This window comes from Onychostruthus taczanowskii, unplaced genomic scaffold (genome assembly GCF_017590055.1).
Source record: "Onychostruthus taczanowskii isolate IOZ18803 unplaced genomic scaffold, ASM1759005v1 scaffold87, whole genome shotgun sequence".
Taxonomy (NCBI): Eukaryota; Metazoa; Chordata; class Aves; order Passeriformes; family Passeridae; genus Onychostruthus; species Onychostruthus taczanowskii.
Window position 1 is genome coordinate 1,298,822 of NW_024506662.1, and position 21,173 is coordinate 1,319,994.

The following is a 21,173-nucleotide window of genomic DNA, read 5'->3' on the forward strand; positions in this document are numbered from 1 at the left end:
TTTTTTGGTTTTTTTTTTTTTTTTTGTTTTTTTTTTTTTTTTTTTTTTTTTTTTTGTTTTGTTTTGTTTTGTTGTTGTTGGGGGTTTTTTTGGGTTTTTTTTTTTTGTTTGTTTTTTGTTTTTTGTTTTTTTACTTACCTGTGCACATGGTTCAATGCTTATAATGTACTTGCTTGATTAACACTGTACTTTGCTGAAACAGTTGCCAGTGATTTTTCTCCCATGTTCAGGCTTGTGATTTCTATCCTGAGTTCTAAAATCTATTGCTTTCTACAGCCAGCAAATTTAAACCAAAAGATTACCTTCATTACTCTTTCACTGTTACAGGGTCTTTACACTGAAATTTTGGGGTATATAAGCCCTTTGACTCATTATTCCCACTTTTGGATGTGGATGTGCCTTTACTGTTTGTTTGTTCTGCAGTCACTGTGCCAGTAATCATATCTACCAGAGGCCAAAACCTCCTTTATTCTATTTACGTCATCCTAAAACCTCTCAATACTTACATTACTTTACAGCCCTTGAAAGACAGCATGTTTACACCTTCAGCATTTTCTCTATGGAGGAAATATGCAGTCACTTACAGGCTATACCATTCTTACCTGGACAGAAAAATTGGTTAAACTCTGTTCTGGATTTTGAGCAGAAAAAGTCAGTCTCTTCTCCATTGCCCCCTGGTTACAGCTAACAATGGTGTATAGTCAGGGGGTCAGGATGGTAAATTCACTGTATCAGGGCCTAGAAAACATTGACATTCCCAATTTGTGGCCAAATGCTCTCACAGTTACAACTACACAGTGTTTCATCAGGTAAAGCACAACTGCATCACAGTTACACAGTTACAACTACACAGTGTTTCATCAGGTAAAGCACAACTGCTGGACATGTCTTCAGGGTCTGACAGCCTGAAATGTAGCACAAAGGTGTCAAATGAGAACAAATGGAGATACCTCAGTTGCTTCAAAATAAGATGTCAATATGCTGAAAAATCAATGCCTAACCTCCAGCAAGTAAAGTCAAGGAAATTAACTTGCCTGATTCCTGCAGCTATCCTAGCTAGAAGGAAGATTAGTAGGAAGCTGACAGACTGAGCAGGGAGGTAGTCAGCACAGCCTGGTCTGAGCATCACCCCCTTTCTGGGGTGCTGTTACCTTAGTATGGTGCCTCCCTCAACCCAGCTGGTCTGGAGAGATCAGAAAACTGAGGAGGACTTGCTGTTATGAGTGTGCAGCAGCTTCACTGCTTTTTGTTTTGCTCTTTTCTGAGCAATGAAAGGTCTCTGCAGGTGATCTTCTCATTGACCTTCTCTCTCAGTAATGAGAGGGGCTTCCTGCATGGTTGTCTTGCAAGGATCAGAGGTGGAACCCTTCCAGCATTAATTCAGATTTGTTTCCAGCATGCTCTGATCAAGAGGGTATGAAGCCAGAGTAAGCACTGGCATGCTCCCTCTCCTTCACTTGGGTTTAGGTCCTCATTGCTCCAAGTTTTGTATGGCTGCTTTAGTATGGCAGCAGCCATACAAAACTCATTGCTCCAAGTTTTGTATGGCTGCTGCCATCACACCTCAGTTAAGCCCTTGGCCCTTCTTCTTGTGATGTCACCTCACAGATCCATGATGTTTTGCTGTGGTCCTTACCCACACACCCAATTCTTCCTTTAGATATCAGGAGCTCCTGTCTGGTGGTCACATTGATCTAAACAGCTAGATCACGAAGAGACCAGAGCTGTGCTCTCATTTTTTGGGACTTCCTTCTTGGGACAGCAGATATTTTACAATTACCCTCACATGAGTATAGCTAACAGCTTCCACACTCATCTTGGTCTGGTAAAAGTGGCATCCTCTGTGGTTCTTGTTTCCCTCTCTGTCTTCCAAGGCAGTAACTGTCCAGTGTGCGGTAGGTACAGCTATTGTGGTCTTTTTAAACAGTTGTCAATGTTTTTAATGCCTGTATCATCATAAATCTGCTTGCACATAGAAACCCAAGTCTTGAATTGCAGATGACTGAGGTTACTGGGAGGTTACTGACATGTCTCAGTAACCACACAGTTACTGAGTTATAGATACTGCAGGCTCCTGCAGCTGGAACACAGCTGTTTTTCAGGTAAATGTCCAAATATTTGGATGCTCTTGTGGCTTGGTTTTGAATCTTCTGGCAATGCAATATGAGCAAGTTTGCTTTAAAAAGAAAAGAAAGTTAAAGGGGAAAGTCTTTAAACAATATTCCTAGTATTGCCTGCTTCCAGCATGGCATAAAATAGATTTCCTGGATGCAGTTCTGCTTGCAGATCCAGCTGGCTCTTGAAGTGTGTGAGTATGAAAAGCAGATGATAAGAAATAGATCTTGTACCTATCTAAAGAAACCCAGGTTATCTTAGAAATTGATGCATACAGAGATCACAGAATCTGCTCATGAAACTGTTCCCTCTGGCATTAAACACAGCCAATGTTTAACAGTACTAAGTTAAAGGTGCAATGTTTAAGACACAGGAAATCTTTCCAAAGTTAAAAGAATTTTTAAGGGGAGCCTGGAGGAGAGATATTCAGGTCAAGATTTGACTGTAAAATATGGTTAATGCCATTTGTTCTTATCACAGCTGCTGTGGAATATTTAACCACCAGAGGTAGCCATGACCTGAGGCTTATATGTGATCCTGGAAGCAGCAGTGCCATGCAATGTATTAGATTGCCAGAACCATTTCCTTTTTGTAATGAGGTCTGCCATTCAAGGATAGATATAGCTTGCTCTTGCCCAGCTTGTGAATCCAACTAGATCTCCAGCGCACAGCTGAAAAAACTGTGGATCTGCACGTAGGAGGGAAGGAAACCAGCTACACACATTCATATTCCAAAAGTGAGAATGAGCACAGCAATGCTTTTTGGCAAAGCTTTGGTCACAGCTTGGGGTGTTGAAGCCAGTTTGCTCCTTGCTAACCTGCACCTGTAATCAGCTGTAATCTCCTCCAAGAGGAGAAGGCAGGATGGCATTGGCACTTTCACACCTCACAACTGACAAAGTCATTTAGAGCAAAGATAGTTCAGATTTTGTTCCATTGTGTGAAGTTTGCCCTTTGAATGTTGTGCTTTTTCTCTAGCTAGTCTTAGAGATAAGAAAACACAGCTGAATCTTATCCAGGCCTGAAGAGGCTGGAGCACATCAGCTGCTTGCCATATTGCTGGAACACCTGTGGCATTTGCTTTGAAATCTAAATGCAGGCTGTTCACCTGTATTGCCAAGTACAACAGAAGCTTCCTTCTGGCTGGCAGGGTGGTATTAATTTAAAGAGAACACCATCTGTGAAGCCTTGGAGAGCAGCAGTCAGAAGAAACAGACAGAGAGGTCACCAGGAATAGTCTTGCTCTCATCTGGGGGCCTTGCCACCTGCCTCTATTACCCATCATTTCTAATTAGCAGATGTGTCTTGGGGAAAGCTACTCCTGTTTGCTTTCCTGAAGGTGCTATTCTTGCTAAGAAATGTTGTTTTTTCTGAGCCTTGTGAGTTCATTTTGTGAGCTTTCACAGTCATTTAGGGTGGTATTGTTCTTGGTAGCCCAGTAATTAAGGAGTCCTGCACCTCCCTGCTGCAGACTGCCCTTGTATTTCCCCTTTTTTCTCAATGCTACTACCAGATGGTTGGAGATTTTTCACTCTTTCAAAAGCTTTGTATTTCCCCATCTCATCAAGCACGTCTCAGCAATGCTTAATTAACCTAAGGCTTTTCAGGCCCCCTTATTTGCCCCCCAGAAGATAAGTTTTCCAATAAAGTGCTTGGAAAGCAAATCCTTAGAGGCAAGTCGTAGGTGCAGGAGAATGTTATTTAGTGTTATCTAGTTGTTTGTTTTTTCTTCTCTCTCTTCCTTCTGTCTGTCTGTCCTCTTATCCATACATCCTTCTGCCCAACCTCTTCTTGTCTTTCAGAACATTCAGGGATGCTCTTTGTTTTTTGGCAGTGGTTGACACCAGCTGATGTCTGGTACTATCCAGAGAGCTCTTACCCTTGGGCCAGTTCCTGAATACAGTTGTTTTTAACCTGTTTTAATCTGTTTAGATCCCCTGAATAAAAAATGGCAAATACAATTAGCTAACCAGTACTAGGAAACTGTTAAGGTGTTTTATTTAGGGTTTGGGATTCTTTTTTTTTTTATTTTCATAATTCCCACACTTGTTTGGAACTAGCTTGTAAGCTTTATTTACAAGATCTGAGCAGTTGAAATGAAAGCCTGGTTAATGAACAGAAAAATATATTTGCATCTTGCTTTCTGTTTGACATTGAACATCATTTGTTTCTGCATTGTCACATATACTCTTTTATTATTAATCTGTAAGCTGTAACTGTACAGCTGCAAATGAGATTTAAAATAAAAACACTAAAGCACAACTTTTTTCCCTCCCTCCCTCCCTCCCTATAAAACAATAGAGCTAGCTGCTTAATCATGTGAAGCACAGATTTTGTGTGGGATTCCAAATACCTCAGAGATAACTGTCACATACTTTTGCCACATAATTTAATTCAGTGGCTGGTGTCTTGCATTTACAGGTAGATGAGAGCATCCAGCCATCAGGTGTTTGCATCAGTAGAATTAAATGCCTACTAGTTTATCTGCTCAGGAGATAAATATTTATATATCATTAAAATGCTTAGCTGTATATACATGGAAATGTCCCTGGATGATGTGGGAAAATGTGGGAGGGGGCTTCCTTGCAGTCACAGAGGATGTGACCTCAATTACTGCAGTTTTCTCCCTGACACTTTCCTTCATGTTGTACATAAAGTTGATGCTGCTGTGTGCTCACTGCCCAGAGGAGGAAAGTTCCTTATCTAAGGCTAGATTAAAATGCTCTTCACATGCTATTCTGATTCTTGGCATTTTTTGAGCCACTGAGGGAAATAAAATGCAAAGATTTGTCTAAATGAATGCACAGTGTGGGTTTGTGTCATGGGGGAGTGTTATCTCTGTAATGGTGCTCCCTCCATTTTCATAACTCAGGCTGTGGCTGAAGAGGAGCACAGCTCCCCAGAGTATTAAGATCCCTGTTTACAGATCACGTGGCAATCTTTGAAGTGCTAATTGGCTTCCTTTTAAGCGAGTTGTTGCATTTTTCTTTTTTATTTGTTTTTCACTAAAAGGAATGTTAGTATTTTTAGGATGGCTGGCGCTTAGTGGAGCCCCTCTGTATAAAGATAACAAATGAGTTATGCGACCTGACATTCTCCCTGGGACTGTGCTTAGAACAAAGCAAGCCCGTGGCATTTCAAAGCCTGCTTTTAAAGTAGCTGGTTATATACTTTGTTTATCAGAATCGCTAGGAAATGCCATTTCTCTGGTATTTTGCACCTTCTCTCAATTGCCTGGGAGGTGAAAAAATCTTTGGGCAAAAACTTACGGCAGGTGTGTTGGAACTAGATGATCTTTAAGATCCCTTCCCAAACTATTCTATGATTCTATGAGCCCAGGACTCAAAGGACACATATGCAGAAAGCTTGAAGCTGCTTCGTGCTGTCTGTATCCCTGTGCTGTCCAAGAGCTTCAGGTAGCTGGGTCTTTTGCAGGCTTTTGGAAAGAAGAGGTGAGCTCTAAACCTTTGAGAACAGCTACTGCAGGTACAAATTTCTGGGCACGCTTTGGAATTGACATCTCGATTTTCCTCTTCCTGCCCTGCTGCTGGGAGCTGCTGAGGAGGCATTGCCCAGAGCAGCAGGGGCTTCCCAGTTGTTCACTGAACACCCCTGCTGCTGGTAACATGGAATAAATCAGAATTTGGCGGGTATGTCCAGAGAAAAGCTGGAAGAAGCGGCAAGGGGGCTGGTCCAGCCTTGGCTGTGCTCAACCAGTGTGGCTGAGGACACTAGAGAGACTGTCACCCAGCATCCCCAAAGCCTTGGTGATGAGGTTTGTGATAATGCTGTGTTTCTACAAAATACTTTGTCTTTGATCCAATACCCTGTATGACCAGGAATTTCATTTTGGCAAGAAGGCAGCCCTTTTCCCCACATTTCACAGATTTCTAGTTTCTGGAGACTTCACAGTTTTGTTGCTATAAACCATCACACACTAAAACTGATTGGCTCACTAGCAGCCCTTGGCAAAATTTTTGAAATAAAGCCACCTTTTTGAGGCCTGATATTCAAATCACTGCTGTGCTCCCCTTGGGAGGGATGGCCTTTTGTTATAAGCGTTGCTCTGTCAGTGGAAACATGTTTTCACATGGCCACAGCACCAGTGATCCAAGGACTGGACTGTGATGATGAATGTCAAAAAGCATTGCTACATAGGCTTACTCTGGGAAAGCCATTCTATGCACAGGATGTGATCCATGGCATGTGATCCAGTTCTTATCCTTTCCTTCAGCTATTTGCACAGTTCTTCCACATGTGGGCTGTGAAAAGAGCTGCATTAATTCAGGGTTTGTAAATCAGAGGACAGGCAGAAATAAAATGGATCTAAACTTTTAGGCTTGCTATAGTAAATATGCCATGAGATGAAGAGTAGATAAACTGAATTTAGAGAACTTAAATTTGGGTTCATTTTCATTATACTTTCTATTGTACATTAATGGTTACACTGTTAAGTTTTCTCTTAGAGTATGAATTGCTCTCTGTTAAGGAAATGAAACTTAAGAATTTTTCTGATAGGAGATACACAGAAGGATAAGCAGGATCTTCTTACCTATTAGTACTATTAATATTAATTAAGACTTTTACTGTCATTATGATTACTGCTGCATAGTCCAGTCTCTAAACTTAAACTGGAAATACCATGCAAAGTGCCCTTCACAGTTTTCTTTATCCAAGGAATGCACAGCCTAAATTCCATGATTTTGCATGCTCATCAGCCTAATTGAGGCATCCCTTTCATGGACTGCCAACACAGTGGCACCCCTGTCTTTCACATGGATTCTCTGTGACCAACTGGCTTCCTCCAGCTCTGCTGCTTAAAAAATAGCTTGCTTGCCTCTGCCAGAAGTACTTGTGTCATGAATGACCAGTAAACACATTCTTAAATGCTTCCTGCTGGGTAATCAGAAACAGTTCCTTCCCTCCATGAAAATGTCTGACAAAATTGAAAAATACTCACGTCCTTCTAAATTGAGGGGGGGGTTCACTTTTAATTTTTGAACAGCAATCTGGTAGCTTTAGTTTGTAGTTTTGGCAAGAGCCAGCAACATTTCTCTGGAAATCTTGGGCTTCACAGGATACATTTGTACATTTGTATGACTCTCTGAAAACATGACATTTCCCAGTATACTGTTCTTTTAAACCAGGAAAAACAAAGCATAATTTGAATCAGGAGAAGGTTTTATTAGAAATATTTTCATGGACTGCACATGTACCTTTGCAGTGGGTTCCCTGTACAGCAGGACCACCCCCTGCCTGCAGAATGCCACAGTGGCAGGGCTTCTGCCAGTTTCCAGCCTGAGCTAAGCACAGTACTTCCAAATTATGGCAGGTTTTATCAGCCTGAGGATCAGTGCTTGGACCCCTCATAAGATTTTCAATCAGTTCTCAACATTGTCACAGATATCCAGGGTGACTTGAAACACTCCTTTAAGGCACAAGGCTTATTTCTTCCCTACCACCCCAAATAATCTCTACACCTGTTAAGTGAAATGCCACAGACTTTTTGGACTTAAAGCACATCTCATGTAGGGCCCTCGTTTTGGTGCTTACATCAAAATAACTGGCAGCTAAGTTGGGAAGACCTAGATTTTGCTATGATCTATAAACTTTCTAGGCAAAGACCAGTTTTCTGTCTAACAGACCCTCCCCTTTTAGGGTCTGTATCATTTAAAATAGGTTCTATGTGAAAAGAGCCATGCAAGGTGTTTATTTCCTGTATTTTCTTAGATATATAAGCATCCAGTGCAATTGTGAAAGAAATTTGTTTGGCCTCTTCAGATTGTCAGATTGATGTATTTTAGTGCACTGAAGTGTAGTAAAAAATGGAAACTGTACAACTATGAGCCATCTAGATTTTTAAGCCTACTCAGGAAATCAAGATATATATCTGAAATATATTTATATATATTTAAAGAAATACAATAAAGCTTGTTTTTAAGATGGTGAAATTTGCTATTTTCAGTGCCCAACAAAACCAAGATTCAAGGCCAGTGACTTAATTCTGGGTGACACCCCTCCTAATCCTTTATGGCTTAATCCTTCAGTTTTATCTGTGACTCTAAGGAAATGTCTGTCAGGGCTGAAGTCACTTGCATCAGGAGATTAGCACTCCTGCATTCTTTTGAAAGCTTCAGTAGTTCTCATGAAAGTAATAGTTGCCAAGGTGTTTGTGGAGACTGTAGGCAGTGACAATCCTTACAGCAGTGCAAATTCTTGCAGACCTGAGCCATGTGCACATTTGTAGAGAGCTACCCCTGCTACCTCTAATTCTTAGCCTTGTGCTCTGTGCTGGCAAAAGCTCTCTATTACCCTCCAGCTGTGGGTATTCAAGAAGAAGAGGAGAAATATTGCTGCTTTTTGACACAAGGCTGGAACCACCAAGGTTTTTGGTTTTTATTCCTAAGCTCAAAATACTTGAAAGACATATAATGGAAAGGCTCTAGGCATCTGCAAGTTCTTAAGCTAAGAAGGTCTTATTATGAATAAATTGTAAAGCAGAGTCCAAATCCAGCAATCTGAAGAATTTAGCTTGAGGAAGTGTTTTTAGTGTGTGTGTGTGTCATCCTGCTTTAGCAGACAGAAGTTTGCCACTATCAGCTGCTAACACAATTATTCTCTTCTGGTTTAATTGGTAGAGGTTTTGATTTTGGTGCTAAGATTGCAAATACAAGCCCTTATGTTTTCTGACACCCCATAGGTGGGAGCTGGCATTCCAGGAAGGGCTGAGTACTCCAACATGCCAGCCTGGAATTCGTACTTTTCTATGTCCTGTGGTATTTCTGAGTATCCCACAGCCATAGCTGCTACTTTCTGGCTGGCCTTCAGGACAGCTCTTTGTAAGGAAAGAGCTCATCAGTCCCGAAGAGAATTTAAGGAGGTGTTACTGACTAGTTTCAATGAAAATTATAGTTATCTTTTTTGGCTCAAGTCTGCTGGATTTCATGATAGACACCTGTTTTATTAGTAGTTCTACGAATTTTGTTGGGGGAAAAATAATGGAAAAGCCAGGTTGTTGGTTATAATGTGACTTAGCTTTCTAAGCACAGATTAAAGAGGTGGTGTTATCCTTAGTGCAGTGAGAATTGGCATGGATTTTTGAAGTCCATGTTTAGGATTCAAAATAGGTGCCCTGAATTTCAAAAATGCTGAGCACATCCAAAACACTTTATGAAGTGAGCCCCCTTTGAAGCCAGATGGAGCTGCTGGAAGCTGCTGAAGCTTTTGAAAAAAGGGATATGAATTCCTTATAAAGTGCTCCTAATGTTAGTCAGCTATTGTTGAAGATGCTGACCTGTGTGTGCTGGTATCTGGAACAACCTCTATGTTAAAAGATAGTTTGATGGATAGAGGGGATATGATTTCCAGTGCTAAAGGGAAAAATACTGCATTTTTTTTGAAAGTGTATTCTCTGATAAGAAACACACTGAGACATTTATCCTCCTCTTTTCCCCCCTCTTTTTTTTCTTAAAGACTTTTGTTCAGACTCTGTGTTATATGGTTTTGGCCTCCAGTTTCTATTTGGTACCTTGAGGTATAACAGAACTTTGAGAAATTTTCAATAATATGGAGCGAAGGCAGGATGGTTGAGGAAAAACATGCCTCAGCTTTCAAAAAAAAGTTTCTCCAGTTTTTACCTAATGTCACAGTAATGATCTAGACAGAAGCCAGCCTTGGTCTAACTTGCTGTTTGAATTTACTGTCTTTTGAAACAAATAAGCATCTGAGGTATGTGAAACCTTGTGTAAATTTCTGATCCCTTGTTCTCCTGCTTGTAAAGTTGCCAGAGTGACCAGTAACAGCAGGGTGGACTTCTGCAAACAGTGGGAATGAGGCTGTGTAAGGGCAAGTGTTGTTTGGAATGAAGTGCTTTGGGAGATGAAGAAGCCCACTGTACATGCCTCCTGCACCTAAACTGAGCAGAAAATCTCATAAAAAAATCTCATAAATCACAGGACCTGGGTGAGAGCAATGATAGATGTCAGAGCTGATGAACCTGACTGAAGACTTCTCCATAGCAATTTATTGTAGTTCTGATGCACATTACTAGCTTTTTGCCTACCTACTACTACTGAGTCCTTGCATAGGGTTTGAGAAGAAGAAAAGCTGCCTCTCTTAAGTGTCCTGCAATCAGAAAGCTGTTCTTGGTGGTGTCTGCTAATTGCTTTTTTAGGTGACAGTGAAAAACACAGTGGCCTTTCCCTTGCAGTTACTGCTGTGCTCAGGTTGTTTTTCCAGACAACAAACTGGAGCAATCTCCATGACTAGAGACTAATTCAGCACAAGCAGAGTGAGTGAGACTCTATAAAATCAAGAAAAAGTGGGGAGGGACAGGACACAAACAAATACTCATTAAAAAAAAAAAAAAACCCTAACTATGTTATGTTTCTCTTAACTGGAGAAGGAGAAAGAAATATTTTGTTTCAAGCAAATAGGTCAGATCCCTGTTTTACAAATCTGAGGTCAGTTGGGCAGTGCTCTGGAGCTGTCACTAGAGAGGGAGGATGATGGTTGTTAGTATTCTTTGCATTATGTTATCTAAATGTAAATTCCTGTCTCTGATATAAGGTCTTTGTTAGACCCTAGAATTTATGAACCAAACAAAGAATGAAAGGTGAGGAAGTTTAGAGGAAAAAATCTGCAGCTTTATGTATTTTTTACTGAGAGCTGATATAAATGATAGATAAATCAAAGGCAGCAAGAGCACTGCATGTTTTATCTCACAGCCTGTGATGCATATTAGTGTTGTTTCCCACAGTGAGCCAGAAAGAGCATTTACAATATTAGAAAACATGGCAAGAAAAAGAAGCAAGCATGCAGCTGGCAGCACTGACACCTTTCCTTACCTACTAAATTGGTGTTCTGGAAGCACTGTTGTGGGCAAAATGTTTCTGTTCCACAGTGGTAATTTTGAATTTGGTCCTAAAGTTTTCTTCAAGAAACAGAGCAAATAAGCAAATAGCAAAATAGATTGTCACAAATGTGACAATCTAAATCCAGTCTCTAGCCTTGCCAGGAAATATTGGCTAAGTCTATCAACCATTCTCCTGTGGTACAAATGTTAACACCCAGGCTGATGGATTTCTTTATTCTAAAGCAAACTACAGGAGTTATCTTCTCCATTGTGCTTTTGGAAATACTCTTGGCTTTATGCTAGGAGATGAGTGTCAGGAGGGCAGGTAGATTTTTCAGGTGTTAAACACCAGTTATGCTGTCACTGTCTGGCTATGCACCTTCGTTGGTCCCCAAGAAATCTGATTCTTAAGAGCTGCCACTGAAATGGGTAGAAGAGCATGATTGCCACTGTGCAGCTGAGTTGCTTGACATAGTGTGGAGGTTGTTCTTTTAGGCTTGTCTCAGTTTGGGAATATGTGGCATGGGATTACATCTGGCACTGCTGTTATCATACAGTATTTTGGGTTGGAAGGGACCTGAAGAACTCTTTCGTTTCCATCCCCCTGTCATGGGCAGGGACACCTTCCAGATGACCAGGTTGCTAAGAGCTCCATCCAACCTGACACTGAACACTTCCAGGTCATCCACAGCTTCTCTGGGCAACCTGTGCCAGTGCCTCACCACACTTGATTTGAGGTTCAAATCACCACTCATGATTTAGGTCATCACATGCCTTACTTATATACAGTCTCTCTTCAGAAGAGGGTGTGATTATTCCCTGCTGGCATAGAGCACCTGAGGGTTAGAGCAACTTTTCCTCTCATTTACTCCTGTTATTTGCTGGGGAAATATCTTACTCCATGTCACTGCTATAAAATTTTTGTTCTTATATTCATCCAGTTATCAGAAGAAATTAAAAATGGCATCCATGCTTAGGAGGTAATACACATTTTCAGTATGTTTGGTTTCCCTCCCATTCCTCTGAGGCTAGCTCACTGCTGTGAAGAAGGATGCTTTCAGAGGAGAAAGCAGGGCAGCCATCAGCATTTATGATGTTCTCTGACAGTGAAAGCTACACAGATCTCCAAAAGCAAGGTTTCAGCCTTGGCTTCTCTCCACAGGCATTTTCAGAGCAGGGTGGGAAATATCACCTTGGGTAACATATCCATCTCATTGCTATTCCTTTCTTTACAGAGGGAAAACAACTCCCAGCCATTTATTTATGAAAAATAGTTTGCTTCCCTTGAACACAGATGTGTACACAACAGTGTGCCCATGTGTGTCTTTTATTTAAACACCTGTTCTGTTTTGATGAGTCACCATCAAGATCTGAAAAAAACAGTCCTGAGAACTTGAACTGGTAAGGAACTCAGTAGCAACATGAGTCCTTTAGAGCAAATTTGTGTTTATCACCATATACTTAAAGCTGACTGTAAAATTTTGGCTCTGAAGGAACTGGAACAGGGTTCTGCTTAAAAAAAAAAAAAAAAAAAAAAACCTCCCTGGGAATGGAGAATATGGTCTCCTTCCCTCCAAATTATTATAATTTTGAAATTATGGGGCTTTCATGCACAGATATGGGAAAAGGAGTAATAGATCTTTACTAGTGTATATGTGGATAACAAGGATGTAGTGAGGTAGGTCTTGATCTCTTCTGCCATGTCTCAAGTGAAAGGGTGAGAGGAAATGGCCTAGGGCTGTGCCAGGGGAGGAGAAGATTAGATACTAGGGAAAAAAAAAACACTGGAAGAATGCTTTGGCACTGGAGTAAGTTGCCCAATGTGATGGAATCACTGCCTCTGGAAGCGCTCAAGAGACATCTGGATGTGGCACTTAGGGATACAGTTTAGGGATGTTTATTGTGGTGCTCAGTTGAGGGTTTGGCTAGATAATCTTGAATGTTTCCTCCAATTTTGTGATTCTGTGATTCTATGATATGATCATCACCTTGGTTTCAGGAAGCAAAAAGTTTTCTAAAATTAAAACAGCGTACTTGGGCAGGAGCTGATGAGCCTTCAGAAAGGGAAGTGCTCTTTCCAAATAGCACGATGTTTCCGTCAAGTATGGTTATCCAAATTTCATTGGGGATTGTGGTGGGTTTTATTTGTTTTGGGGTTTTATAATTAATTTTTACTTTGCATGCTGGCTGTGGTATCCTTACATCATAAAAGATTTGAGAATTACAGTGTACCTCTTTCTTCCTGTTCCATCTATTAGCAGAACTTTGTTCAACTTCATGTGCCTCTCCTTGTTTTAAATATTGTGTTCTATTTTAAGCTGCAAAATTTAGGTTGGGGTCTCTGGATAAATATCAGGGAAGAATCTTTCTCCCACATTGTATATTGTTACTCTGTTTCAATTAGATCCATACACCCTCAGCTGCTGTCCACTGCTACTTTGAAGCTCATTCTTCATAATTTTGGAAATAGTCTCCTTGAAAAGGAATTGAATAGAATATTTTCTAAGGTTACTGTTTTGCTCAGCAGTAACCTCTTTCAGAAGCAGTGGCCTCAGAAATAAGTGGTTGCAAGCCAGAAGGATGAGAAGCCCCAAAGGTACCTTATCATAAGCTTGGGCAAAGCCTCCTTTTCCCCTGTGTGGATGGAGTGGGTTCTCCATGAAAGGTGAGGGTCCTTCTCTGAGAGGAACTCCTATAACTTTCAGCTCTTGAGTGCTTTGAGGTTCTCTGAGGTTCTCCCCCTCTTCTTCCCCATCTTTTCCTTATAATTTCTGTTATAAATATTGTTTCTGTTCACTACAGGTACCCATCTGGTTCTTGCCCTGCTGCTCAAAGCTGAGGACTGGATCAGTCTCCTTTATGTTTGGAGTTATTACTTTGGAACAAAATTGAAAGTTTCTTTCCCTTTCTTTTGAAACAGTGTCACATTCTGACAAATCTCTCCTGCTTAGGAGATCCAGGATCTCTTTGCTATCAGAGTCTGCTTTTCTGCAGTTTTCTCAAGATCATTTGAAGTGCTCAGAAAATACAGGGAATACAAGATTGAAAAGGAATAGAGGCAGAGTATATGATGCTGATGGCAGCACAGGCTATTAAGTTGTTCTGGTTTTTAGTGGGTGGACCGAAGGGACAGAAAGTCCTATTAAAGCATTTGGGCTCCTACACTGGTTCATCAAAATTAAGGCCAGGAGTCCTCACCACAGATTAATGGTGCAGAGAGGAATTGAAAGTGCTGGAGAGAACTGTTGTGCTACCAGGTGTGTGATGAGCCTTGTGAGTGTGTGGAGAGCAGTGATACTGTGATGGGAGTAGAGGTGCAGATATCATTCTGGCAGGCAGCTGTCTTTCAACAGGCTCATATGGCTGTGGAATTCAGAAGATATTTCTGAATGCCCAGCACCATTCCCTCTGGTAAAAGGCGTGCCCTAGGAAATATGTTGATGTTCTGAGCATTAGATGAAAGGGTCCCCTAGGGCTCTAATTCCTCATATCTACACAGTTTTTAGGATGAGGCAGGTAGTGATCAGGAACTGAACCAAATCACTCATGAGTTTCAGAAACAGCAGGAAAAAAAAAGACAGAATGGGAAAGAGAGGTAAATAGTCATACCATTTCTGTTCCCTTCACTTGTCATAATGCTACTGAGCATGCTATCTGCCTTATTTGTAGGCACGGATGGAGCATAAGTGCTTTGGAAGCCATTCAGGACATGTGATCTACTAGCTTGATCACAACCAGCAACATTTTAGTTGTGTTAACAGCCAGCAATTGAGGGATGAGATGAAATTTTCTGGGTGCTCCATTTCAAACATTCTATGCTGCAGGCTTCTTCTCTGGTAAGAGGTTTCACAAAAAGAGCATCTGGAAAACAATGACATGGCCTTTTACACATTTTCCAGAAGAAGGAAAAAAACTATCAAAAAGACTTTTCTTAAAACAACATACCTTGCATTCATCAAGAACCTGCTGTGTGCAGGTTTATCCTGGTTTTAGAGAGAGACAAAATACACAGCGTGATCCTGTTGGACATGAGTGATTTTAGATGTGCCAAATTTGTATGGCTCTTATGGATGGTATTGCTGAGCGACAATCCTCACTAGCCTCCCATTCCCACCTTTGGAGAATGGTGGGCACAAAGGGATTTTACTAACAGTATGTTTAATAAAAGGCTGGAAGGGGATAGGGATAAACAGATCTTAGACACTTCTAAATTGCATTTTTAAAAAATTGCCGTTCAGCTTGAGCTGGGAATAACAGTGGCTGGGAGCAGCATGATGCCTTTAGGTACAGTTGTGTGCACAAACACAGAGAGCTGAGCTGACACACACTGCACTGGAGGGAAAGGGAGATTCATCGCTCTTTGTTACTCACAAAGCCAAAATGCCAAAAAGCAGGGTACACACTCCAATTGACAATGAAGGGGCTGCAGCACAAATCCAGAATGATGCTCAGTCACTGCTTTGAAAAGCCCAGCAAAGCTGGTACCATAACCAGCACACTCTCCTTTGAAATCTGCATCCTGGAGTTTTCTTCCATCTCTCTGGAGCATAATTGCTGGGGAGAGGGTGGTGGTTGATCAAGGTGTAATATTCCTGATATAACAGATAGAGTTGTTTGTTATTTACTGAGCCAGGCTGAATAGCAAGAGGCATGGTGATGGCAGTTCCATTCCTGCAGATTCAGAGCTGTCAGTCTTGACCTGCACATTGCAGAAGGGCAACAAGGGAGAAAGCTGCCCTCCAGCTCAAACGTAATGAAGTACATTTGGAAAAGGATTGCTGGTTTTTCTCTTAGTGTCCCAAGAGCAGCAGGTTGGGTGCTTATACCTGTAAAGCCATACAAGAAGACAGCACAAATATTTGATGTGGTAGAATCCAGTCTGATTAAAAGGGTCAGTCATCCCAGGTGGATATCAAACAGGAGTCAAACAGAATCCTTGTATCACAGACAGCTTCTGTTTCTAAATGAGGCAGCATTTGTAATGTTACTAAAATACAGCAGTAAACAAAGTATGTGAAGGCTTGACAGTCACATTAGCAAAGTGCTACAATAAAATGACTGGAAAGAAGGAAAAAAATAACTCTGGCTATTCACAGAGCAAAGAAATGGGAAGTGGTTTTGACAGATAAGATAATGCAACTGTTGGTCAGAAGAGCTTTGTCTGTTTTGGGGGATTTTTTTTGTTTTGGTTTGTTTTTGTTACTGCAGACGAAAAATGGTGTGTTCCAATTTTAAACAGAAAAATTTGGATTTATTCTTTTTTAACATGCCTGACTCTCTCAGAGTCTCATGATTAGGGGAAGCATATTTACAGCTAAACTCAAAACAACAGTGGGTATGAATTGGAGAAATCTGGATTGTTCACTATAGCTCTAACATGGTTTTCCTCTTGCATAATGACAGAGGTGATTTTTTCAAAGTATATAGCACAAGTAGAAGCAACTCCTTTATGAATAATTTACAGCTAATGAATTTCTGCAGGTTTCACATTGTCTGTGGGCAGGATAGTATTTTATTTGAATTCCTGCAGCAACTCCCAGAATTCTGGAGCAGGTTAGCTATGGGAATAATGGCATTGCCATTTTGCCTGTAAAAATAGTAGTTTTCAGGATTGTTGTAGTATTGACAACTCTTTTCTCCCTCAAATATTCAGAATGATCTTAGGATTTCCTGCTTATTACAAGACTTCTATAATTGGGGACTTTTTAAAGATTTAAGTTACCATGGAGTATGTGATTGCACTGACAGAACTAATTTACACATGAAACTGGTTCTTCTGTTTGTCTTAAAGGGGGGTCTCTGGCATTATTAACAAGCTAGAAACTAATAGCAGGAACCCAGGTTCCTGGTTCAGAGCCCACTTGACATCCCTGACCCACCCAATGCCAAGGCTGGTCTCGAAGGCTCTGCCAGGAGAACCCCCTTTGAGACTCATCAAAGAGAAATAAGCATCCTTAAGGTAGGCAGCTCAGAGCAGAAACTGAGTTCTTGGGTTGCTACAGCTTCTAAGCCTGCATTGTTGCAGGTTTTTGTTGCTTGAAATAGATGCAAACCTTGTACAAAAGGAGAAGTAAAGGATGACGAGGAAGATAAGGGTTACACTTTTTATTTGTTAGAATTTATTGGGGATTTGTAAAACAGATGCCTAACATCTAAATTTGGACATTTTTTAAATCAATGCTTAGGTACCAAGAGCTACCACAACAGTTTCATGTTAGTCTTGTAAACAGTACGTGATTTTAGAGGGGAGAAAAAGAATCTCTAGAGAAAATGGCATATTAACTGTAAGCACACAGAGCAAGTGACTATTAAGGTAAAAAAAAGAAGAGTTTAAATAAGTGTACAGAGATTTCTGTCTTCCTGGTATATACTTGTCTTATGCATTGGAAAAGGCTGGGAGCCCTGCTTGCCCATGCCAGCAGCCCATTGTTTCTTAGTGCTGGGCTGGTTGTGTAACCAGTTGGCAAAGGGTTCAGGTAATGAGCTCTGGCAGGAGCACAACTGGAAATGGGAATTGATATTGAAAGCAGTATCTCCCGGGCTCACTCCCCTTCAGGAGCCCTCAGCTCCTGCATGGAGACCTGAAACCCTTTGCTTGTTTGTGCTTTAACCTGAAAGAATTAAATCGAGGGAGAGGCCTCATGAATAAATTGCTTGTCAATTTCTGGTATTGATCAAATTCTGCTGTTTATGTGAATTGGGCTGATCTCAGAGTGAACTTGAATTGACTGCACAGCAGGGGAGCTATTTTGGATAATACCCTTTCCACATGCATGGCAGTATAGTGAAGGTTCCTGTGTCCATCCCATAGTAATAATGAAGGAAGAAATTAAATTTATATTAACTGAATTTGTAAATCTTCCCAAAAAAAAATGAGATGGTAAATGGTGAAAACCTCCTCCCAAGATTTGCGGTGGTGCTCAGCTTAGTAAAAGTTTAAAATATCTTCTGCCTAGTTTGCCCCTGAACACTGTTTCCCACTATAATTTTCTTGCTGACAATATCCAACAATAAACTCCCAGTGTAAAAAACACTGATACTGCAACAATCCCCTCCTAGAAATGATGGGGAATCAGAGTTTCAGACATGGAAAGAAGGTAAAAAAGTGGAACAAAAGCAACTCTTCTGACAGTATTTATGATCCTGAACCTCTGCAAAAAATTTTGCAGATCTGTTGATGCTGTTGTTACTCTTCCTAGCCTCTTTCTAGGTTTACCACCCCCCATCCCATGTCTGATGTTATCACTGCAAATGGAAGACAACTGGAACTAAGCAAATGTGCATAAATTTACACATGCACATGTGTCTTTCATTAGTCTCTATCATCACCTAGCACTATGCTAATAAACCTTTGCACCTGTCAGCTGCATGAAAGATTTCTGAAATGGAAAGCGAAAAACCTTTCAGCAGCGTGGTGAAGCCAGGCATGCTGGCTAGTTAAAGTTCTTGTGATAAGGCCTGGGAACTTTATGTGTTCATCTTCAGGCAGTGACAAGAGGAGAAACTGGGAGGCCAGTCATGACCTGTCGTATCATATCTCCTTTATTTGGTTAATACATGGTGGTTTAGAGGCGTCAAAGTCAGATTCAGAGGCAGCAACCAGTCAGAGCGTGCTGGTGTCTAGCAGATATCCCAAACACCTGCATCAGACAGCAGGGTGTCTTGGTGGGTAGAGCTGCATCCATTGCGGGCTGCACTCATGTATAGACAGTCAACAGGACAAAGGGGAATGTTTTTAACGTGAAAGAGTAGGTTTAAGACTGGATATTAGGAGGAAATTCTTTACTCAGAGGGAGATGAGGCCCTGGCACATATTGCCTTGTGAAGCTGTCGTTGCCCCATCCCTTGAAGTGTTCAAGTCCAGGTTGGATGTGGCTTGGAGCAACCTGGTCCAGTGGAAGGTGTCCCTGCCCATGGCAGGGGGATTGGAACTAAATGGTTCTTAAGCTTCCTCCCAGCCCACCTGATTATTCTGAGATTTTTCAAAATTTTATTCTTCATAGAGCTGCTTCCCTCAGATAATCAAAATGTATCACAATCAGAATGTCTGTGTATCTTCCTTCATTAATCAGTGTTTTCATGGTCCCTCAAATTTGACATTGATTTTGCCAGGAGAAGTCAGGCAGGGATTTTGAAACATCTGTTCAGTCTTGTACTTGACAAATTCCTGACATATACATATTATTCGTGGAGGGTCACCTGGGTTTATCTTTTTTATGAGACAAAAAGACAGGTGGGTAACACTGGGAAATTTTGGGGATGTTGGTACATAAAAAAACTGCAGGAGATAACCTCGTTCACTCTCATGAATTCCCTGGAGAAGCATCTGGAGCTTGATGCACCCACAAAGGGGCCATTTCAGGCAGATGTGCAGCATTCTTAGTCACAGATGTTTACAGGCATTTTGTCTGGGGAGATGATTTTAAACAGTGAGAGGTGAAGCTGCTGATATGATGATCCACTGAAAAGTTTCTGCATGAGAAGTAAGGTCTGTTAAAATGATAAGTAACATTTCTATCACTGTAAATTCATCCATCACCCAAGCTTGGTAGGACTCTAGGTCAGGCATTGGAATAGGCTGCCCAGGGAAGCAGTGGAATCCCCAGCCCTGGAAATGTTCAGAAGGTGAGTGGATGTGGTACTTGAGGACATGATTTTGTGGTGTACTTAGCAGTCTTGGGTTAACAGTGGGACTCTGTCTCAGAGGTCTTTTCCTACCTTGATGATTCTGTGATTCTGTGATTCTATAGGTTGTGTGCCAGAAGTTCCCAGTGAAAATAGCATTGGCCATCACAGTAAGCAGAGAGGAAATGAAGTTCCCCATTATACCATTGGTTTGCAGAGAAAATTAGAAGGAAATGTGGCTGAAATTTTCAGTAGTAGATACATTTTTATGGACAAAATAAACGTAGTATACTCTGGTGGCCTTAAAAACCCCGCTTTAGAATTCCACAGGAGAAAGAAGGAGGTTTTTGAGAGACAGTGAAGGTTTTATCTGTGTTGTTGAAAGGGTAAATTATTTCAGTTTATGAATGAAATGTTTCTGAAATATCTGAGTTCTTACTACACTCTGCTGTCTCATTATACCACCCAAATGCCTGGATCCCTTAGTGACCAATCCCCTGATATCCTACAGTTCAGTCACATGAGTGCAACAGGTTTTACAGCAGCTACAGAAGCAGAGAAGTAGCATGATGGAATGTAAATAAAAATCGGCTTCTTAGCCAATGGCAGAATAGTAGAACTCTGTCTAAAACAGCAAATTCTTTTTTTTTTTGTTCCTTTTCAAATATTGTTAGGAATTTGAATTTAAGCTTCCAGACAAGCCTGAGGCAGAAGAGATAAAAATATTGAGTTACAATGATAAAATGCATTTTCCCACATTCATATTCTAGTTTGTGTCTGGCTACCCAGTGTATTTGAACACTTCACTGTATTTATTTTTTTTCTGCTGGCCATAGAAACTTTATAACTGTGATTAAGTCCCCATCATATACTTCATTTTATGAGCAGAGGGGATTCTTTAAAAGTGATGAGAAAAGAATGGTGGGGAGGCAGAAGCACACACCACAATGTGATTTTAACAATCCCAGTTTAAAAAGAGTTTGAATTGCTAAAAATATTCAGGCAATTATTTTCAAACCATGTTCTCCCTATAGCCTCTGTCCTCTTCTCTAGTGGGTGCCACTGTACAACAGTGGAGTCTACAAAGGTAAGAGCTTGCCAGAAGGAAAAAAAAAAAAAAAAAGCCAGGCATGAAGAATTAGATATTAATTGGGTACTGTGAGTATTGATTTTTCTCCTTCTTTGGCTTATATTACAGGGATACAAGAGCAAGAGGAAACTTCCATGGAGCCTGTGAAAATTGACCTTGCAAGTCAAGCAGCAGATGTTTCAAATAAGGATGGTATGTTGTTCTATTATTTTCAATTAATTTTTTAGGGTAATGGCTGTAATCTGACAAAGAGAGTGTTTAGATTGGATATTAGTAAGGAATTGTTCACTGTGAGGGTAGGGAGGCAGTGAAACAGGTTGTTCAGAGGGCTGTGATGCCCCATTCCTGGAAGTGTTCAAGGCCAGGCTCATGGGGGTGTGGAGGAACCTGGTCTGGTGGAAGGTGTCCTTGCCCAAGGCAGGAGAGTACAACTTCATGGTCTTTAAAGTCTTTTCCAAGCAGAACCATTCTATTACTCTGTATATTATC

The 21,173-nt window shown here is 40.9% G+C and overlaps 1 protein-coding gene across 3 annotated transcripts in view; it reads left to right on the forward strand.

Moving 5' to 3' along the window:
- Positions 1 to 21,173, forward strand: part of MACROD2 (mono-ADP ribosylhydrolase 2) — an 852,083-nt gene that overhangs the window by 820,925 nt on the left and 9,985 nt on the right. For all 3 annotated transcript variants that reach the window (XM_041425155.1, XM_041425153.1, XM_041425154.1), the window contains exon 17: positions 20,793 to 20,876. In XM_041425155.1, coding sequence (XP_041281089.1) covers positions 20,793 to 20,876 — 84 coding nt within the window. The remainder of the gene's footprint in view (positions 1 to 20,792; positions 20,877 to 21,173) is intronic.